Source organism: Notamacropus eugenii, chromosome Y, assembly GCF_028372415.1.
Source record: "Notamacropus eugenii isolate mMacEug1 chromosome Y, mMacEug1.pri_v2, whole genome shotgun sequence".
Lineage (NCBI taxonomy): Eukaryota > Metazoa > Chordata > Mammalia > Diprotodontia > Macropodidae > Notamacropus > Notamacropus eugenii.
Genome location: NC_092880.1, coordinates 2,330,543 through 2,352,486, shown reverse-complemented (window position 1 = coordinate 2,352,486; position 21,944 = coordinate 2,330,543). Strand labels below are relative to the sequence as shown.

At 40.0% G+C, this 21,944-nt stretch overlaps 1 protein-coding gene across 1 annotated transcript in view; it reads right to left on the bottom strand.

The window, feature by feature from the left end:
• Positions 1 to 6,054: 6,054 nt before the first annotated feature.
• Positions 6,055 to 21,944, bottom strand: part of LOC140516694 (carboxypeptidase M-like) — a 31,023-nt gene continuing 15,133 nt past the window's right edge. The window contains exons 5-6 of the mRNA XM_072627681.1: positions 14,839 to 14,987; positions 6,055 to 6,153 (exon numbers count right to left, since the gene is read on the bottom strand). Of these exons, the coding sequence (XP_072483782.1) occupies positions 6,055 to 6,153; positions 14,839 to 14,987 (248 nt within the window). The remainder of the gene's footprint in view (positions 6,154 to 14,838; positions 14,988 to 21,944) is intronic.

Here is a 21,944-nt window from a genome sequence, read left to right as displayed (position 1 = left end):
CTTCGGAGTGGAGTCAGGAAGAAATACCGGCAAATAGTCCCTTGGGAAACTTATTACAAAATTGGCATGAATTACCAAAATTATAGAGAAAAGAATGTAGAAGAAGATGATTAAGTACTGTTGTTTCATATGGGGTGAAAAGACATTGGAAGAGGAGGCACAATCTGGCCCAAATATGGTTCCTCCGAGGACTGGGTGTGACAAAAATTTAAACCTATATGTACTATTCTATTCTGTTAAATGTTTTGTCTGTATATGTTGTGTTGGTATTTCTGTGTGAATGAAAGTCTGTGTGTCTCTGTTTTTATCTGATAAGGTTGTAAATTTAGCCAGCCAGCCAGCCAGCAAGAGCAGAAAGGCTGAGCTGAACTGTCCTTGAAATTCCTGTTACTCCCTTTCTTCAACCCCTCCAGACTAGTTTCAGAGGGGCGGAGGGACAAGGAGGGAGAGAAAGGAAAAAAAAAAATTCTTTTTCCCTCAGACCTAAGAGGCATGCTAGCAACCAATTAACCATTTCCTGCCTCACCCAAAGAAGAAATTTTAGTGTAATGGGAAATAACAGAAAGTTAAGTGAATTCATTCTGGTCGTATTTGGAATTGGGAATAGGTGAAATGTGTCATTCTTAATTGAATGCTTCAGATAGGTTAGAATTTATTAAAGTTTGGTGGAAGTAAGTAGAAGATTAGAAAGTAAAAAAAAAACTCGGAAGTAAGCAACTTAGAGCTGAGAGTTTTGGATTTAGGTTTAATTAGATCAATATATTGGATGCCAGACAATGTATTTAAAGTAAAAAGATAATAAGTTTAGGTTTTTCTTTTTCTTTGCAGAGTGGGAGGGCCAGAAAGGGGTGGCCTTGGGAATCATGGCACAAATAAGAGGAGGGCAGAGACACCCAGCAGCATTTCTGCCAAAAATGTTAGCTCCATTAACAAAAGGATAGGTATTTGTTAGATGCAACATTAATCTAATGTAACTGTTACACGATTTTAAATTTTGTAATTTATTACATATAGATTGGGGTTTTAAAAAGATGTAATAGAAATTTGATAATTTGAAACTTACATTTGGTTATAAAAAGAGCTGAATACATTAATGGCTTCTTTTAAGTTTTAAGTAAACTTAAATAAGTTTAAATTTTTAGGTAATCCATCTAAATATTGTATTAGAAAAAGAGTTGTTATGAATTGTTTTTTTTGTAAGAGTTTTCTTGTTGTAGCATTCTTATTAAGAAAATGAGAATGCTTTTAAAATGTACGGGTATATATATATAGGTGTGATTTTCAAGCCTGTTTCATCTGAGCATGTATTATGTTAAAAGTTTATTTCTGCTGTTGAAAAGGAAATTTTAGCTAAAATTGTTTTTGCCATGAATCAAGCATTTACTCTAAAGTTATTTTTGTGTAAAAGAAAGTTTATGGGCAAATGTGAAAAGGCTGTGGGTTTAGGTCTTGTGATTTCTGTCAATTAGTTTCAAGGGGATTGTGATAAATTGTAAAAATATTTGCTGTATTAAGAAATACTTTGTAAAATCCTTCATATGGGTTTTTGAAAGGCCTACCTATCCAATTCGTATTTGTAAGTTACAAAAGTGGGAAGAATTTAGTTTCTCTAATAGGATATGAAAATACAATTGATGTCATCTGAAATTTATTGTTCAGGTTCAGAGCTAAAAAAAATTTTGTTACCACTTATGAAAAATTATGTTTGCCATTTGTAATTCTAATGCTAAAACCTAAAGCTGGTACACTGTGTGAATATGTGGGGGAAAGAAGCAGTCCTCAGGCTAGTAACAAGTGCAGCCCCAGCAGCTGAGGAGATTGTGTATAGAACTTGCTTTGGTGAGAATTTGAAAATGTACAAGAAATGATCTTCAGTGATTGGCTCTTTAGGGCAAATTTAAGATCTAAGAGGTAAATAAAATCCCTGGGAACATTCTTTCTAAATCTAATGGGAATAAATAGATATTGTATCATTGTTACATAGAACAAGATTGGGATTTAAAGTGAACTGTAATTGTATTTTATTTACAGAAGGATTCAGGGAAAGGAATCCCTTACAAAAAAAAGGGGGGGGGGGTGGCCCCAGGTGGTCTGGGAGCTCCAGGAATGGTCTTGATGGGAGTGGCCAGTAAACTGGAGATTTGGACTGATAGAATTAAGAGTGGGAAGTAGAATAGACTTGGGTATAGTGATAGAGTGGACCTTAGGAGAGTCGGTTCACGTGGCAAAAAAACCAAGGAGTTTTCAAGGTGAGGTTTTTCAAGGCCTTTAGACAAATGGGACTAAAACTTTTTTGGGGTAATGGACAAAGGTCCCAACTTGGAGTGAGATCTTTACAGGTTACAAAATGATGTAAAAGCAATTAGTATTAAAGCAATTAACTGAATTAATTACTGAGACTAAATCAGAGGCATCTTCAGTTTGGGGAAAGAATTTCAGTCTAATTTTCTTAGAGGTAGGTAGCCTCTGGTAATATTTGGCATTGAAAGTTAAATGATTGTTTTGATTTGAATTCATTACATGAACATAAAAATTCAAGTTAGTGTTTGAACTTATCACATGTGTAGCTCATTCTTTTAGATTGAGCAGGGTTAGAAAGGGATAAAGTAGTTTGGGAAACAGATATAAATCTATTAGAGCAATGACTTATGATTGTTCTTCAATCAGGAACTAGAACATGTATAGAAAGGCATGTAGGCTACTTAGACCTGCTTCAAAGATGTTCCTTGGCCAATGTGAAATTAGTCATGTCTGAAACTGATCATTGGAGCTTGCTATTTTAAGATTTTTGTGGGACTATTAACTGACTGTTCTTCTGAGTCTAACTCCAGGTGTGGATAGCAAGAGAGGTGGTCTGAGCCACTGATCCATGATGCCAATAAGCCTGTGAGATGCTGGTATGAACTGCAAAAAGGTGATCTCATGGGAAGGTCGGGAGAGCGACTGTTCAGTCTGGGCTGAGGTAGGATTCTCCTGACTCAATTTCCCCACTGACACCTGGCAGACTTGAAGCCTGGCTGAATGCCAGTTGACAACCTACTCCTGCCTGGAACTGACGTGAAGTAAGGGAGATGATTCCCTGCAATGTCCCTACTCTTAGTGGCAAATTCCTAAAATCAGAAGTTTTGTAAGTAATAATACCAGATCTGTTGAATAATAGATTGTTGGTAGGGGAACATCTGAGGTTAAGTCTAACATTGAGCTAACAGGTTTAGGACTTTAGAACAACCACAATAAGTTAGGGTCCTCTAATTCTTAGTAATGGTGTGGAGATGATTAGGTTAAGGGCTTGTGAGGCTAGCATGCATAGTTATTATTTTGTCCTAGTTGGTTAATGCTAAACGAAAAATGGTTTGTAGACTATATTGTAAATGCTTTAAAAGAAGCATCACATGATCAGAAGTTGGAATTGTTCTATGATGTGATGTGCACTGTGTTAAAAATGATTATTTATTGTATTTATGTAAGTACTGGAGCCTGGTGTTGACTCCTTAGTGAAATCTCATCTTCCTAATGAGGGAATTAATAATGACTTACTGTGAAATGTAGAAGCTGCATTTTAATGTGAATTTTCTTTTTTTTTAAAAAAAAAATGACAATTTGTCAAAGTTTCAATTTTGATTTTTGTAAGAGTGATAGGAATGGTAATCTAAGATGGTATTAAGTTCAGTTTTGCAGGAGAGTGGACATCTGGATTTCTACAAGAAGATAAAGAAAAGAAGATGCTGAGATGCTGTGCTGACGACTGTTTGAAGGAGCGTCCAGATCAGAAAATTGCATAAGATGATATTTCTCCCCAGACTGCTGTATGAGATGGAACCTCTAAATGGACAGTTCATTAATTTAAATCTCTGTATCTGTACTTATGACAAGGGGACTGCCCCCCCTGTAATTTGCTAATGTGTCAGTCAACTTTGCTTTCTTCCCATATTCATATAAAAGGAAGATAGATGAAGGGAAGGATTCATAAGGGAAAGAATGTGAAGAGGTATTTCTTGATTGGGTTTAGGTATGGAAAAAGGAAAAATAAGAGGAGGGGAGGAATATGGGTAAGTTGAACCTTGAACTATCTATTCCCCCATACCAATTCAGAAAATGTTTAGCATGATTGGGAAGCCAGTAGACAAAGTTATGGAAGGTTATTGCATTTAAAATTTTAAAGTTGTTTACTTTCATTTATAATTATTGCTATTAGTTAATAACTCTCAAGCTTCATGCTTGGAGACACACTTTGTCAGTATTAAAGCTCCATTTGAAGCGTGTGTGAGAACACACAGAATTTGGAAAAAGATGGCCAACTTGCATACAGGCTGTGGCAGCCACTGCCCTCCTAGTAGAAGAAAGTAGACAAATCACTTTTGGAGGCTGTTTGATTGTGAGTGTACCTCATCAGGTGCGATGTATCTTAAATCAGAGAGCTGGGAGATGGCTGACAGATTCAAGAATTTTAAAGTATGAGGCCATATTATTTAATACTGTCCCAAGACCATAACCTTAATCCAGCTAGTTTTCTGTCAGCCTCACCCGAGGAGCCTGTAAATTTGGAACACTGCTGTTTGGATATAATTGATTATCAGACAAAAGTGCGGGAGGATTTACAAGAATCCCCTTTGTTTGAGGGAGTGAATTGGTTTATAGATGGGTCCTCTCGGGTGATAGAAGGAAAGAGACAGAATGGGTATGCCATAATAGATGGAGATAGAAGTTCTCTAGTACAAGCTAGTAGCTTACCTAAGACTTGGTCAGCACAAACTTGTGAACTGTATGCTTTGCATCAAGCTTTAAAATTATTAGAAGGGAAAGAAGGATCTATATATACAGACTCTAAGTATGTTTGGGGAGTAGCACATGTTTTTGGAAAAATTTGGGAAGAAAGAGGAATGGTAAATAGTAAGGGAAAGGAACTAGCTCATACCACCCTACTGACTAAAGTATTGAGTAGTTTACTGTTGCCCAAAGCAATTGCTATTGTGCATGTGAAAGGACATCCAATAGGGAACACCTTTGAGGCTAGAGGTAATCGCCTTGCTGATGAGGAAGCGAGGAAGGCTGGGGAAAAGGAACCTGGACAGACTGCAATGTTGGTATTAATTCCTACTTTGCCTCCCAATCTCCCCTCCCCATCCTATACTCAGGAAGAGAAGAAAAAGGCTCAAGACTTGGGAGCCAAGGAGACAGAAGGAGGGCGCTGGTTTCTCCCGGATGGCCGTGAGGTACTGACCAAGGCAGGGATGAGACGAGTCTTGCAATACCTACATCAAGGTAGTCATTGGGATGTCCAAAACCTGTGTGATGCTGTATTGACCAAGTTTGTGTCACCGGGCTTATACACACTGGCCAGACAATTGGTGGAGGGTTGTCTGATTTGTCGAAGGACGAATAAGACTGCTCAACGCCACCCCCCCAAAGGGGGCAGGCCCCTGGAATACAGACCCTTCCAAAGCATTCAGGTGGACTTCACCGAACTACCATCAGTGGGCAGTCTCAAATACCTGCTGCTAGTCATAGTAGATCACCTGACCTCATGGGTAGAAGCCTTTCCCTTATCACGAGCTACTGCCTCCTCAGTTAGTAAGATATTATTGGAACAGATAATTCCACGGTATGGCATGGTGGAGAGGATAGATTCGGACCAAGGCACTCACTTTACTGCCAAGGTTTTGCAGTCCTTAATAAAAGCACTGGAGATTACTTGGGAGTTTCACACTCCCTGGCATCCTCCTTCCTCAGGCAAAGTAGAAAGAATGAATCAGGAAATTAAGAGACAACTAACTAGACTAGCCTTAGAAACACAATTACCATGGACTAAATGCTTACCATTAGCTCTCTTAAGGATTAGAACAAAACCTCGCAGAGATGTAGGCCTATCTCCTTATGAGCTTCTATATGGGCATCCCTACCCGGGAATACAGGAAGGAAACTGGGATCCAATTGTTGATAACAAGGATAGATTTGTAAGGGAACATGTATTTGCTCTGATGAAACATTTGCATGAATTACGACGTAAGGGACTTATTGCTCAGACTCCCCCGTGAGGTTTTGTGGTGCACAAGTTTAACCCTGGCGACTGGGTCCTGATCCGGGTGTGGAAGGAGGAGAAGTTGACTCCGAGCTGGGAAGGTCCCTACCAGGTTCTCCTGACTTCAGACACAGCTGTAAGAACCCAGGAACGAGGTTGGACTCACCATACCAGGGTAAAAGGACCCGTGGATGCCCCGAAGGAGTGGATTGCAGATCCTGACCCATCAAATGAACTAAAGATCCGTCTAAAATATAAGTGAACAGGGATAGTCAATGAGGCCTCTGTATAAATTCATTATAAGCTTTGTTATTTGGGGAACTATACTAGGATTATGTTTGTTATTAACAGGATTCTCTGTTCAGCAATCGTCCTGAGGCAACTACCACAATATCTAAACAGCACTCTTTTATTAAGGCTGTGTGGACTCGACAAACCGTGGGAACAATGCAACCAAAATGTAATGCCCTGGGACACCAGGCCCCAGTTATCAACCGCCCCTCTTGAAGATAGTTTCCTGGCCCTAATTCAGACCATTGCGGACACCTTTGAGGTATCTGACTGTTGGATTTGTGGGGGACCTCAGCGGTTAAGCCAATGGCCATGGGTAGCAGTACCGCTGAGTCCAGTCTGGATCTTAAGTAATAGATCCGTAGTACATGATGGAACAAGATTCTGGACAAGCCAAGAGAAACACCAATGGTCTTTGTCCGAATCAGTTCCAGGTGAACATTGTTTAAACCAAACAGGACCTGAGTTGCAAGAGACATGGTTGGGAGAAAGTAATTGTAAATGGACATTCACACGAAGGCCAGAAACCCTGGCTCGTATTGATTGTGCCCAGTATGCAGATAGATGGGATCAGAACAGTATTACCTGTTCAGATGGTAGTGTGACTCCCTGTACCCATTCATTTTTCCCATCCTCTTCATACGAAGAGAGAACAAAAGGGGAATATCATGAAAGTTGTGGGTATAAGTTTTACAACCCCTCTGATCCCAGAAAACCATGTGAAGGGGGTCACGACCATGACAATTTGTGGAGTTGTATATATATGAATAGCACAAAGAATAACACAGAATATAAAGAATGGGTATGGAAGTGGGAGAATGGAACACATAGGATGATGTTTGATACTTTCTGGAGTGTAATCAATAGAACTGGGGAGAATTATCAACATTGTACATGGAAGAAGAAACAACAACTTTGGAGGTGTAAGTCAGAAATCACGAAAGGGGGACCATTAGGCCCGGATGATGTGAAATACTTTCCGGCTGTGGATTATAGAGTAAGACTGTTTCTAGAGGAAAATCCTGCTTTGAGAGGGCATTATTGGATATGTGGACAGACAGCCTATACTCACCTTCCGCTAAACTGGAGAGGTGTTTGTTACATTGGATTGGTGAGACCTAAATTCTTTTTCTTGCCTGAATCAGGGAAACAGCATCTAGGGGTTCCTCTATATGATGATCTAGCAAAAAGAAAGAGGAACATCGACACCTCCCTCACTCAGACTGGAAATGCAAATGGGTGGGGCGATACTTGGCCTCCTGAGAGGATAATCAGAGAGTATGGGCCTGCAACTTGGGCTCAAGATGGAAGCTGGGGTTATAGAACCCCTATATATCTATTAAACAGACTAATCAGACTTCAAGCAGTAGTTGAAATTATAACCAATCAAACAGCAAAGGCTTTGGACTTACTGGCTGATCAAGCCACACAAACTAGGGAAGCAGTACTGCAACACAGATTAATCTTAGATTATTTACTTGCAGAAGAAGGAGGAGTTTGTGGGAAACTCAATTTATCTACATGTTGCTTATAGTGAAAGAGATCACCAAGAATAAAATAGTTAGAAATTCTTTATTAAAACTTGCTAGAGTAGAAGAAAGGACTGAAGGAGCCATTCGACTGATGATATTAAAAAAGGAAGGTTGGGCACCTGTGGAGACAAGAGACATGAATGATCCTGATTGGGATGAGGAGATTAATAGACAGTGTGAGATTATGTTACAGAACTTTGGTTGAAACATCCGTGAGAAGTCTTCAGGCTGATAAAATAAGAGGAGGGATTGAGTGGGATAGACTTGGTGAAGACTCCTCAGATTGTGGCTTTCTCCCAAGGGTGAGGTGGGGCCTGGAGGCTCGGGGCTGCAGTGTTTTTGGAATAGAATAGTTCCATATAAGGTATAAAACTGTGTGGTGTACTGGGGTCTCAATGATTGGACAAAACTTGGGTAATTCCTCGATGTCTTTATTTCAAAGGGATTGGTTAGATTTCGTGTCTAGAATGTAAGACCATGTCCTCAGCTAATGAGGATAATGGTCAGTGGGGGGAGGAGGGACTTGCGTTAGGGTTTATAAATCACTGTCCTGATTTTTGTCTTCGGCTTTCCTACTCCTACAGGTGAGCCCCGATTCTCGAGAATCGAATAAATCACTTTTCTGTCATCACTTTGAGAGGCCTCTGAGTAATTGATTTATGTAGGGACCTGAGCCATCCCACACATATGCATTCAGCCTGTTGCCTTTCTTTTTAAGTTTTTAGGTCAACAGAATCAAGGCTGATAAAGATGTAGCCAAGAACTATAAAATGAAAAAAAAAAAAGGTCAGGCATGCAGCTGAGAAGTAGAAAGCAAAATTATCATTCTACTCTGGTCTTCTTCTGGGTGACCAAGAGTCCTCAGTGAAGGCAAAATTTGCACCAAAGGAAACGTGTTCCTGGCTCCCTCCCAGGAAATGTCGCAATATTTGTAAACAAAATAAACAGACCAAGTCAGCTCCCTAGCAATTTATTTTCCCTCCAGAGTTAATTTAAGCTTGAATGCCTTCCAAAAGAACTTGAAATAGGGCCCTCTGTCTATCTTGGGATATTGCAATCAAAGTTTGAGTTTTGTCTCTGTAGGTTGTCAGTCAGGGGTGTCACCCATCCTGGCATGTGGGGGTACTGACTCTGGCATCCCAGAATTGTTCCTTCCTCCAGCTTCATGGGGGAGATACTAGGCAGCAATCTCTAGAATCAACAAAATACACCACCCCGTAATCAAGAGGGTGGTCCTTGTTGAATTAGCAGAGGGAATAAAGGAGGACTCTTAGCCTGGAGCCCTGTCACTAGCTGGCTGAACCAGCGATCACCTCAGATCAGGCAGAGTGAAATGACAACCAATTGAAATGGTCCTTAGCTGTACTATTGCTGATTGATAGCTCATTCAATCAGTGATTGGTCAAAAGCGGGGGAGGGAATCAGAAATCTTGGTTGATTGACAATTGCATTCAGCCAGTGACAATGATGAAAAGACAAAGGGAGGAGGGTGAGAATCAGATCTCCACCCCCCTGCACTTGTATGGGTCTCATTCTGCTCTTTTGGGCTCTGTAATAGATAAGGTCCCTATTGTTGTCTCTGCCAGACTGACTGCCGTTCTTTCTTTCCTTCTTCATTTATTTATCTAAACATTTTCTTTTTGTTGATCATTTCTAGATTTATCCCTTCCTTATCTAACAAACAATGGCTTGTAACAGACTGAAAAAAAAAAGACAGGAAAAAAAGCAGTTTAGCAAAACCAAAGGTTAACCCACAGAAGAACTGCCTCTGATAATATACACGATTTCATACTTTCATCAGTCCTCAACCTCTGCAAAGAAAAGAGAGAAGCAGCACATTTTTTTTAAGAGGAAAAAATAGGAAAAAAGCTGGCCATGAGATTCTCATACTGAAAAATGCTGTATGTATGTAATCCATGGTAAATGGAGTATGAGAGCCCAAGGGAGGGAATCCTAGAATGTCAGCTGGAAGAGATCTTGGAGATCCTTTAGTATAACTTACATCTGACCAAGAATGCCTTATAACACTCCCAACAAGTGATCCAGTTCACCTCCAATGAGTGGAAACACATTACCTCCTGAATTCCATATTCCAATTCTTGCGGAGTTCTCTCTGTTTTTTCCTAATATCAACTCTAAAACTATCTAGTATCCCCTGTTTCTAATTTTGCCCTCAGGGCAAAGTAAAAGCAGTCCTTTTTCCAGGTGACAATCCTTTAGATATCTGAAGACAGTTTTCAGGGTCCCTTCCCCTGCCAAGTTTTCTCTTCTACAGGGTAAACACCTTGAGTCCTTTCAACTGATCCTTAAATAACACGGATTTGAGATCTGCCCTTCCCCATTTTACCTTGATTTAAAGGATTATTCGGTTTCTCAATGTCCTTTCTAAAATGTGGTTCTCAGAATGGAACACCACACTCCATATATCTGGCTAAAAGTCACGTCATAATAAAATCCTTAGTTCTGACCTTAAAGGTTTCACCTACCAAGTTTCATAGTAACTTCAGGCTATTTGTTTTAAGCCAGGCTGATCAATGGGGCATAAATAATTCATCACCTGGGGGTGCCTCCTTACATAGAAGGCTGTACAAATAATTTTTTGATGTACAATGAGGACTCACAATCTGTTTAATAATTAAAATGTTTGCATATATTTAATATCCAAAGAAATGAAAAATCCAAGGCAACAAGCTTAATGTTTATTAAATGGGCAAATAATGTGGTACAAGTCATGCAGAATCCCTTGGGGTGTTGGCATGTCCTTGCGCTCAAGGGAAGTTTATACATTTAAAGTTGTCTCTGGTACCACAGAGAGCAATTCATGTTATTCATTAGGTTTACTCCACCCACGTGTATGAGTTTCTAGCCAAAAGGAAATACCACAGTGAAATCCAGTGTACACAGAAGGGACCAAAAAACGGGGTGGTGGTAGTGGAGTAGAAAACCCTTCTAAGCAAGGGAGGCCATAGTCCTAAGGATCATCATATCATAGATTTAGAACCAGAAGGGATCTGAGACCATGTAGTCCAATCCCCTCATTTGGTATATGAAGAAATTGAGAGTTAACAAGCATAAATGACTTGATCAAGGTCACTCCCACAACTGGTGAATGTCAGAGCTGGAATTTGAACTCAGGTCCTCTTTTCCAGTATACCCAACTGTTTCCCTAATCAGTACATCATGAAGGTCCACTATATTCTGACCAGAAAAAGGAGGAACAAGATCTCCCTTGAAGGGGCAAAGACCCCTTTCCCCCACCTCCTACCCCCTTCAAATCAGAGCAAATGCACGGTTTTGACAGTTTACAGTAGAGGTAATGGGTAGCTAGGTGGTGCAATTTATAAAGCACTGGGCTTGGAATCAGGAATCTTCCTGAGTTCAAATCTGACCTCAGACAATTAATAGCTATATGACTGTGAGCAAGTCACTTAACTCTGTTTGCCTCAGTTTCCTCATCAATAAAATGAACTTTGTCACAAAAACCCCAAAATGGGGTATAACTGAACAACAAAGATGAATGCTCCTGACTCCAGCCTGGCATTCTATCCATTTACCACCTAGATGCCCTAAAAGTAAATAATGCATATTAAATTTAGAATTGTGTGGCTACTGCTCCCTCCCAGAACCCATTTGTTAAACATTTGCCAGGACACCTTTGAATTGCTTCATACGTATTACTTTAGCTCTATAGGAATGTGCTAGAAGGCTGAGGGAATGAAGTCATGATCAGACTGGAGGCCAGCTGAGTTTGGGATAACAACAAAACTATTACTACTGGTAGTACTAGTACTGCTACTTCTGTGTGTTTCATCCTTCGTTGCTGAAGAAGACCATGCCATCAGAGAAATGATGACATGACTTGGACGTGACTTTGTGCTGAGTGAGGGAGGGCTGTGCAGATCACCAGCCTCACTTCTCCTCCACAGCCATCTGAATCCAGTGACCAGATATTCATCAGGATGACTGGAGATGACCCAGGATGAGGCAATTGGGATTAAGTGACTTGCCCAAGGTCAACACAGCTAGTGAGTTTCAAGTATCTGAGGTGAGATTTGAACTCAGGTCCTCCTGACTCCTGGTCTATCCACTGCACCGCCTAGCTGCCCATACTACTACTGCTACTACTACTACTACTACTACTACTACTACTACTACTACTACTACTGCTACTACTACTGCTACTACTACTGCTACTACTACTACTACTACTGCTACTACTACTGCTACTACTACTACTACTACTACTGCTACTACTACTGCTACTACTACTACTACTGCTACTACTACTACTACTACTGCTACTACTACTACTACTACTACTACTACTACACCAGCAAATGGTATTTTTATAGCAAAATGCTTTACACCCATTGTCTCATTTGACCCTCACATTACAGCTGCCTGGAAGTAAGTGCCCATAAAGACACATTTACAATACACCGGAATTCTGTTCTATTTTGATCTCTGGGATGGATGAACTCTCTAAGTCTGTGGTTTCAATTGGGCTGAATGTGCACTGCATTACACTGGTTACAGGGCAATTAAATGGCACAATACATAGAGTGCTGGGTCTGGAGTGAGGAAGATCTGAGTTCAGATGTGACCTCAGACACTTAGTATCCCTATGTTCTTGGGCAAGTCACTTAATCCCATTTGCCTTAGTTCCTCATCCGTGAAATGAGCTAGAGAAGGAAACCACTAGCAAACCATTCCACCATCTTTGCCAAGAAAAACCCAAATGGAGTCACGAAGAGCTGGGCACGATTGAAATGACTCAAAACCAACTCCCCATTCTTACTGATGTCATCTCTTGACCTTCAGGCCACTGCCCGACCTTCTCAATGATCTGGGTTCATGATTTCCGTTTTTCTCTCCATTTCATTCTCTTCCATCATCCTAGGGGATGTCAGTGTTCATAATGGCAACCCTTCTAACAATCTGACCACACAATACCTCAGCCTAAAGACCCTTTTTTTATCCAACACATTTCATTGACACTATTACACTCTAGTCTTCACCATCTCTTGAAATTGCAATATCTCCAAGATCCTGAACTTTGAAATTTCTCTCTCTGACATGACCTTTTAATTCTTCTGTCTCTTCTACTCTCCTAAAACCTAATCTGCACTTTTACTTATGGATTCTTCACCATGGATTCTTCACTTAGTCTCCTAATTAGTATACCACACTTTGGCTTTACAAAGCCAAAAACCATTTTATTAGCTTCTACCTTAGAATCACTTGAACTTTCCATGGTCTTCAACCATTCCTGAACAGAAAATTATCAATCCTAAGTGGTTCAAACTTCTGATTTCTCTACTTCAAGGGGTATTGCTGGTAAATGCCACAAAATGAAAATCAACTTTCACCTTCTATACCTTCCTCCTAACTATTTGATAACTCTTCTATCTTGGCCTTCATTACTCCCCAGCTTTTTCCCCATAGAGATTGTTTTAAACCTTTTCTTTTTCCTCTTCTTTATCCAGCTACACTCCACACTGAGAAGGAGATTATTTGAAGGAAACTCTTAATATTTCTTCTCCTAAGAACCTCTCAGCATAATCTTTCCTGTGGCCACAGAAAGAAAGATTCCAGTCTGTAATAAAGCGAACCACCTTCCCCTTGTGCCCTTGAACCGATTTGCTCCAGAACCAAGACATTCCTCTCCTGCATCTTTCTGTCACACCCTTCTCATGCACCGACAATCATGCTCAAGTCTTCTGAATTCCAAATAAACTTTGCTTTACTATTCTACTCCTACCATGACCCCATGTTTCTTCCCTGTCACTGCCAAAATAAAACTACAACATCTATTTATGTGACTTCCCAGTCTTTATCTCCAGCTCTAACATCTTCAATGTCCTCTGTTTCCCAAGGAATGTCCCACTGGTACCTTAAACTCAGTATGTCCAAAATGGCACTTGTCATCTTTCCCAATATACTTACTCCTCCTTTCGACTCCCTATTGTCTATGGTAACATAGAGGCATTATCGTCATTTTCCTTACTGCTTACATTTTATTAGTTAACAAGCCCATCTCTGTGATATCTCTTGAATCTTTTCCCTACTCTGCCTTCCCAATGACATCCCCCTAGTTCAGGCTCTCACTGCCACCAACTTAGACTATTGCAAAAGTCTTCTTAGTAGATCTTTCCTCTTTTCCTTTTCTAATCCATCCTTTATCCTACTGCCACACTAATCTTCCATGAGGACCAATGAGTAGAAGTTGTAGAGAAGCAGATTTTGGCTAGATCTAAGACAAAAAAAAAATTACTTCTAGTCTGAAAGTAGAAGAAGCTACCTGGTGAGGTTTTGGAGAAAAAAGACTTAGAGGTCTTCAAGCCAAGGCTAGACAATCACTTGTTGAATATGTCATAGGGACTGCCTTTCATGTATGGATTGGACCAGAAGGCTGTGGACATCCCTTTCCAACACTAAAATTCTCTGAGTTCCCAATTACTGGAGATCATCCATCAGAGACTGTACGATGAGAACTTTGTAGAGATATTAAGGAAGGTCTCAAGTATTTGTTAGAATAGATTACCCCTCAGATTCCTTCAGTGCTAAACTTCTTAAACACTAAATATTTGGAATATGGTCTGTCTTTCAAAAAAAAATGCTAACCAACCAATAAAAATAACAGCTGCTCAATATGTGATGTGACTTTTCCCATCTCAGATTTTTCAAAAAAATTGTTCTTTGTTGTACTATGTCAAATTTATCACTATCCCCTCCCTCTAGCCCTAGGCATCTCTAATTCTTGGGCTTTCCGAAGAGTTTACTTTTAGTTGCCATCACTGCATTTCTCCAAACTGCATCCCTATGAGCAAAACAAGTCTCAACCCTAAGAAGGAAGCAAGTCAGTTACTGGATTCCAGAGATTGTTGTTTTAGAGCCAAGCAATCCCTCCAACCATAGCCTGTCTGATATGAATTTGTATGGGGGAAAGACTTGTCTTTTCAAAGTAAATTTGAACCACATCAATTATATGCTTACATTTGTCGTATAGGATCCAGGCAGAAGAAGAAGATAATATTCTCCAAATTTGTTAGTTCTGAAGGGGCATATATGGTTCCTGCCCTTAGCCTCCACTATTACATTTGGTATTGGATTTTTGTTCACATCAAACACTTGACCTTTAATACCTAAAAAGCACAAAAAAAAAAAAGTTTTATAGCCTGTGAGAATAAAACTTTTTTTCATTTAAAATATCTTGCCAAACTCTTATTGGAAGCTATTTAGATAATCAGATAACATTTTGTAGAGGAATCCCTCTCCCCCAACAATATTAACTTTGAGTAGGAAACCACAGAAATGTCTTTGACTCAGGACCCTCTAGAGACCCAACTGGTGCCAACACCTGTAGGATGGTTAAAGGCCAGAGGGGAGAATTTTAGGGGAAGGATGAAGCAGTCCAGTGGTTCAAATTATGTTCATGGAGAGTAAACCACAGACCATGAGAATTGAAGATGGAGGTTGCTCAAAGGAGAAGGCAGGAGGTGGGAATGGAGGTCATATCAGGCAGTTCAAAAGCTGTATAGACTGAGCATATATGCTGTAAAGTTGGAGCAGTAGTTACTGAGGAGATGACAGTTTTGCCTCACATCACTTCCTTATCCAAGATGATGAGAGTGGAGGCATGAGAGCCACACCCCCACTTTGCTCTCGAATCCCACTGTCAGACTGCACACCAGGAGGATAGCATTTTGAAGCACGCAGCTCCTTCCTTGATCTGATTCGTGACTTTTCTTTTATATCTGTTTTCAGTTTCCTTCATGACTGAATACTATCGGCATTGGCATTGAACAGGATTTTGATTGGCTGTTTGATCAGTTGTTGACGTTCTTTCCATTTCTTATTTAAGTTACAGTAGTTTTGTTGGTGTTTTAGGTCAGCTGGGTGGCATAGTGAAGAGTGTGCCCAGCCTGGAGTCAGGAAGACTCATCTTTGCCTGCTTAAATCTGGTTTCAGACACATTAGAGTCCTGATTTTTCTGCATCACCTTCAGCATTTGATGTTTTCTTTGTCTGTGATGTTAGCCAATCTGAGAAGTGTGAGGAGTATCTTAGTGTTGTTTTAATTTGCATTTCTCTGATCAATAGCATTGGAGAGCATTTTTTTCCATGTGACCACTGATAGCTTTGATTTCTTCTTTTGAAAACTGCGCAGGCAGTTTTCTTAAGAGTTTAACTGGAGAACAGTTGCCCATCTGTGGTTGTAGAGGGAGTTTCCTCACCAGGAGTAATCAACGAATTCACAATTTGGACCAAAAGACTACTTCATAAATGTATTTTAAAAAATTTCTTCAACTCAAATACTTTTTGATTAATACCATCTCAGGATCTTAGATCTAGGATGGGAAGATTCCTTATAAGCCATTGAGTCCAACCTCTCTAATTTAAATTTTTAAAAAAGTCAATTTTATCTTCAGTTCCAAATAGCCTACTCATATCCACTGAGAAAGGAAGAAAAACAAAGCCCATTACTAATAGGTATAGCTATGCAGTATCAGTCTCCACATTAGGGAGGGAAAGAGAAAGAAAAGATGTTTCATTTTACTCTCAGCCCATCACTTCTATCTGAAAGTAGATTGCATGTTTCTTAATAAGTCCTTTGGGACTGTGGTTTATCATGTTGTGGATCAGAGTTCCCAAGTTTTTCAGGGCTGATTATTTTTACAATATTGTTGTTATCTTATAACAATAATATATATACACACACATTTATATATATATGTATATATATGTGTATATACACACACACACACGTACACACACATATATTCTGGTTCTGCTCACTTCACTTAGTGTCAGTTCATCTAAGTCTTTCCAGGCTTTTCTGAAACCATCTCCCTTCTTTTCTTACAACACAATAGTATTTCATCACGTTAATAATATGCCATAACTTGTTCAGTCATTCCCCATTTGATGAACATCCCCTCGGTTTCCAATTCTTTGCTACCACAAAAAGTTGCTGTAAATGTTTTGTGTACATATCAGTCCTTTCCTTCTTGCTATATGCATGGGAAAATATGGAAGGTAAAGTAAGTTGAGGTATGAGATAGCAGTTATCATCACCATCATAAATAGCATTTATACAACACTTTAAGGTTTGCAAAAGTGCCTAATAAATATCTCCTTTTGTCTTCACAACAATTCTCAAAAGTAGGTGCTCTTATTTTACAGATAAGGAAACTGAGGCAGATACGTTAAGTAACTTTACCAGGATTAGAGAGCTACAAAGGATCTAAGATCAGTTTTGAACTTGAGTCTCCCTGACTCCAAATACTAAGCTTTAGCCATTGACTCCACAGCTTACCATTTCTGACCTGGCTTCATTCATGAACACCCTGGATACTATGGCTATACCATCTGCTTATCTTCTTCTAGCCAAGCAACAAATGACAAGGTGGGCAGACATCAGAAGTGTGAGAGACAAGTAGTCTTGCCTTAGGTCAGTGTGGCTCAGGTCTTTAATGTTGATATAGATACTATGTGGCCTTTTTCTCTTTTCTTCTCTTACAACAAAGCAGTCAGGGTTGGACAAAGTTCTTTTGCTAGACTGTATCCATTGGTGAACAAAACATCCCCCAGGTTTTTATTGTCCAGCCTTTTAGATTGCTGGGTGGTTCTGGACCACAACTTGAACCGTCAGGGTTTTTTCTTTATGGGAAATCAGGGCACAGTATGTTTTCCATTTAAGATTTCTAAGAAATAACTGAAGACTGCCAAATAGCTCCAGAAATTATCTGAAGTTCCTCAAGCTCTAAATTCATGACCTTTTACCCTAAAATCCTCTTCTGGGCCCAGAGAAGAGATTTCCCAATAGGTGAAAGGATTTCCCATTCTAATCTAAGCCTCAGAGCCCCCAGGAAGCAAAGACTTTATAAAGTGAGGGGAATGGGTTGGATAAATTCTAAGGTTCCACCATGTTCTAAAGCCTACGATACTGGAATCTACAAAGAAGGCTTAGCTTCTAGAATTTGGCTCTAATACTTGTCTAAGGCTAACTCTCTGGGACACTGGCCAAACTGTTCTCTTCTTTCTAGGTCTTTAGCTTCTTTCTATGAAAAATGCAGCTGTTAGAAGAAATTATGTGTAAGCTCCCCTCTAAGCTCAGTCCTTGAAAATGCAATAGGAGATCTGATGTCACCTGAGAGTGGCACAATAATAAAGTGGTATTCTCCCGTGTTGGAGACCTCTGGTCATTTTGAAGCAGTTTCACGTGTTATCTCATTTCCCCCTCATGTGAACTCTATGGATTAGATAGAATAGGACTTACTGCCCCCATTTTTCAGAAGAGGAGCAGACACAGAACTTGCCTAAGGTCATGCAGCTAGTTAGTAATAATGATCTCTCACATTCATATAATGCTTTAGGTTTGCAGAATCATTCTCACGATTTATCTCATCCTCACCATAACTCTGTAAGATGCTATTATTATCCAGATAAAGAAACTGCAGATGAATGAGGTTAAGGGGCTTTCCTAATAAATGTCTAAGGTGGGACCTGAACTTAGGTCTTCATGATTCCAGCACTCTACCCACTGCACCATCTAGCTAACTACCTTTAACTGTAGTCAGTGATGGCACCCATGTTTCCTGCTGCCAACATCCAGTGCTCAAAGCACTACAACAAGGTTTTTATACGTAGGGTCTAGTCTGAAGTAATAGCAGTCTCAACCACTTTAGATACATCATGTCAAATGATGAAATTGGGTCATTGATGGCAAAGTCACCAGACACTTCAATGTCGAGGTCAGAGCTGAAGAGCACTAGAACAGATGCCCATTGTCAGGAAGTTCAGGAATCAAGATTTCCCATGGACTTCAAGTCACAAGGGCAGAAAAGACATTCCATGGAAGACCCTGAAATCCAAGCCTCACGAGGAAACCTTGAAAGCGGTTGCAGTTGCAATGGAAAATATCAGTCTGAAACCGCAAGAGGGCAGAATTGTTGCACCAATCCATGCAGTCATTTAATTTAATTAATTAATTTTGTTTTCTGCAATAAAATTGCAGCTGGAAACCTCCCCCGGCAAGAATCCAGGAGAAATCATGTTCCTTCGCCTCCAACCCTGACCGTGGGGCACCATAAAAGAATTACAGTTAGCGTGCAAAGACCCCAATTCAGGATTCTTAAAGGATAAAACACAAACTACATGTTTTTTTTTCAAAGCAGATTTGTTTCTAAGCTGGAAGAAAAGGATGAGACCTGAGTGAAAAGCGCTACCTTGTTCTCACTGAAAGACAAAAGAGAAGAAAATGCTGTAGTGACTGTAGCTTTCTGAAATTACCTTCAGTCTTTGGTTGACTTGACTCAAGGGGACTGTAGATCTTTTCTTTCCTAAACTAGTGCAATCTTTTCTTTTTAATAATTAAGTTATTTGTTTTCAGTGTTCTGCAATCACTTCCATAAGTCTTATATTTTCTCCTCCTCCCTGAAACGGCGTGCAATCTTATGTGGGTTCTACATATACATCCTTATTAAGCACATTTTCCCATTAGTCATGTTGCATAGAAGAGCTAAAATGAATGGAAGAAATCATGAGAGAAAACAAACCAAACGAAAACAACACAAAGCAGAAATGTTCTGCTTCATTCTGTGTTCTGATTCCATAGTTCTTTCTCTGGATGTGGGTGGCATTTTGTCTCAGTAGTCCTTTGGGAATGTTTGTATTGCTGTGAGGGGCTGGGTCTACCAGAAATAGTCCTCACACACTGTGGCTGATACTGTGTACAATGTAATCCTGGTTCTTCTCATTTCACTCAGCATCAGTTCATAGAAGTCCTTCCAGGCCTCTCTGAAGTCCTCCTGTCCATCATTTCCTAAGCCAGTGTTTTCTCATTCATTAAAGTCCTGGAATGGTCAGCATGGGGTATACAGTCTGCTGGTCTTCTAACCAAGCAAGAAATGACTCCATGGGCTGAATTTTGTGCCAATCACATTCTGTGTGGATAAACTATACCTCCCTTCTACATTCTACGAGTAGGATCAGTTATTTGATATGCAATGCGTAAGCCATTCTCTTTGCTTCCCTTCTCCCCTCCAGAATGCCTTTCTTTGGTTCTTTATGGTATGCCAGAGAGAGAGACTCTGTGACTGATACCCAGGTTCCTTTACCCCTATAGTCCCTGAAGGGAGCCAATATGGACACACCTCCTGAATCAGAGCAAATGAGAATTAGCTACAGAAGAGAACTCAAACATCATGGGAAAAGCACAGACCTGAGAGTCAGGAGGCCCCAGGCCTGTCATTGAATAATAGCTAGCATTTAGAATTGGCAAGAACACTTTATAAATATTATATCATTTTACCCTTATTACAATCCTGGGAGGAATTATTATCCCAGTTTTACAGATGAGGAGACTGAGGCCCAGAGAAATAAAGCGACTTGTCCAAGGACTCAAATGGAAGTAAGTGGAAGAGCTGGGATTGAAACCCATATCTTTTGATTCCTCCATCCTCTGCTGCTTGGCTAAAGCTATGGATCAGAGAAAAGACAAATGATTTAGGGCATAGGCCTAGAGAGATCATTTACCTTTTCTATAACCCACCCCCTTACAGAGGTGGACTCAGGATGCAGAATGAAGACGTACTGTTTTGAACATGTCCAACATGGTAAATTTGTTTTGCTGGCCTAATTCTGTTTGTAACAGGGGTTACAGGGCACGGATGAAAAAAATTTGAGAGAAAGGTATTAGATGAGGAAAGCTAGAGGCTGAAGAGGAGGGGATTTTCAGGCTGAAGTGATTCAGGATGAATGCGAAGGGTGGATGAAATTTTAGGGTCATGATAAATTGAGGGAAGACAGATCATATATTTTATAATGAAACCTTTTTTAGTGATATTTATATCCTCTTGAATATACTTATATTTTATGACTCAACTTAGAAAACAAGCTTAGGGGGTCAATCTGCCTAAGACTTGGGTCATTTTTTTCTTTCATATCTATTTCTTATTTACTTTTAGTGAATTTTTTCTAAACTTCTATGTCCTTTCCCCCTACAGCCCCTTCTGAACATATCCTAGAAAATATACTCTTGTGGTACAATTCATATGGCAGACAGAAAGTAAAGGAGGAAGGGAAATGGATGCCCAAAGTAGACATACAGTTACGACCGAAATGACAGAAGAAGGAAGCGGGTAATTAAGAACTTGAGCATATACAACGTGTACAAATCCAGGAAGCCTAACAGACCCAGGGGATTAAGGTTTGGGGGCTCAGCACTGGTAACCAGAGATCAATCAAGGTTTAGAATTTAGCAAAGGAGAAAGACATGGGATGATGGGCAAAAACCCTAGAACCTAAGTGAAGATGGAAATGATACCTTCTCTAAAACAAACCAAAAAAAGGATGATGTAATATGATGGCTTTTTGTTGAGGATTAGGGCAAGAACTTGGCAAAAACCAAAACCAAAAGCCCAAACGCTTTCTTTCGTCCCTGCACTTTACTTGACGTTATAGCAGAAAAACATTTGCCAATTTCTGATCTTTCTTCTGGACGTTCTAAATAGAAGCAGATGGTACCAACATTTAACAAAGTCAAAGAGCTTTACAAAGCCCACATGAGTGAAGACTGAGTGACAGCTGGGGCGCTGAACTGTACATGATCCCAGTTAATATATTGCTCTTTTGTTCATTGTATTTGACCAGCAGCTGTGGGAAACACTGGCAAAGGACTTTCCGGAAGCAGGCCGGGTAGAGCCCCATGATACTAGCTTGGATGCATTTGGCAGGATTTCTAGGGGGGAGGGGGGGGATGCTGGAGTCACTGTTGGTCCCTTCCTACCTTGGAAAAGAAACGGACAAAAGGTCATCAAGCAGGTGTCCAGTTACCCCTCTGGAATGTTTTGGTCCTCAAAGACCTCATTTTGCCACTTACCACTTATAACCTCAAGGAAGTCATTTGAACTCTTAGCATCAGCTTTCCCAGATGTGAAATGGGGCCAAGAAGAGTTGTACTGGGAAACTAAAGTGAAATATGGAAATTTATGAAGTTCAAATTATGAAGTATCACATATGTAGGTGGGCTTTTATTAATTTTTTTCTATAATGGGTAATAAGTAACCTAGGATAGGTCACCATTAACTTATACGGTGG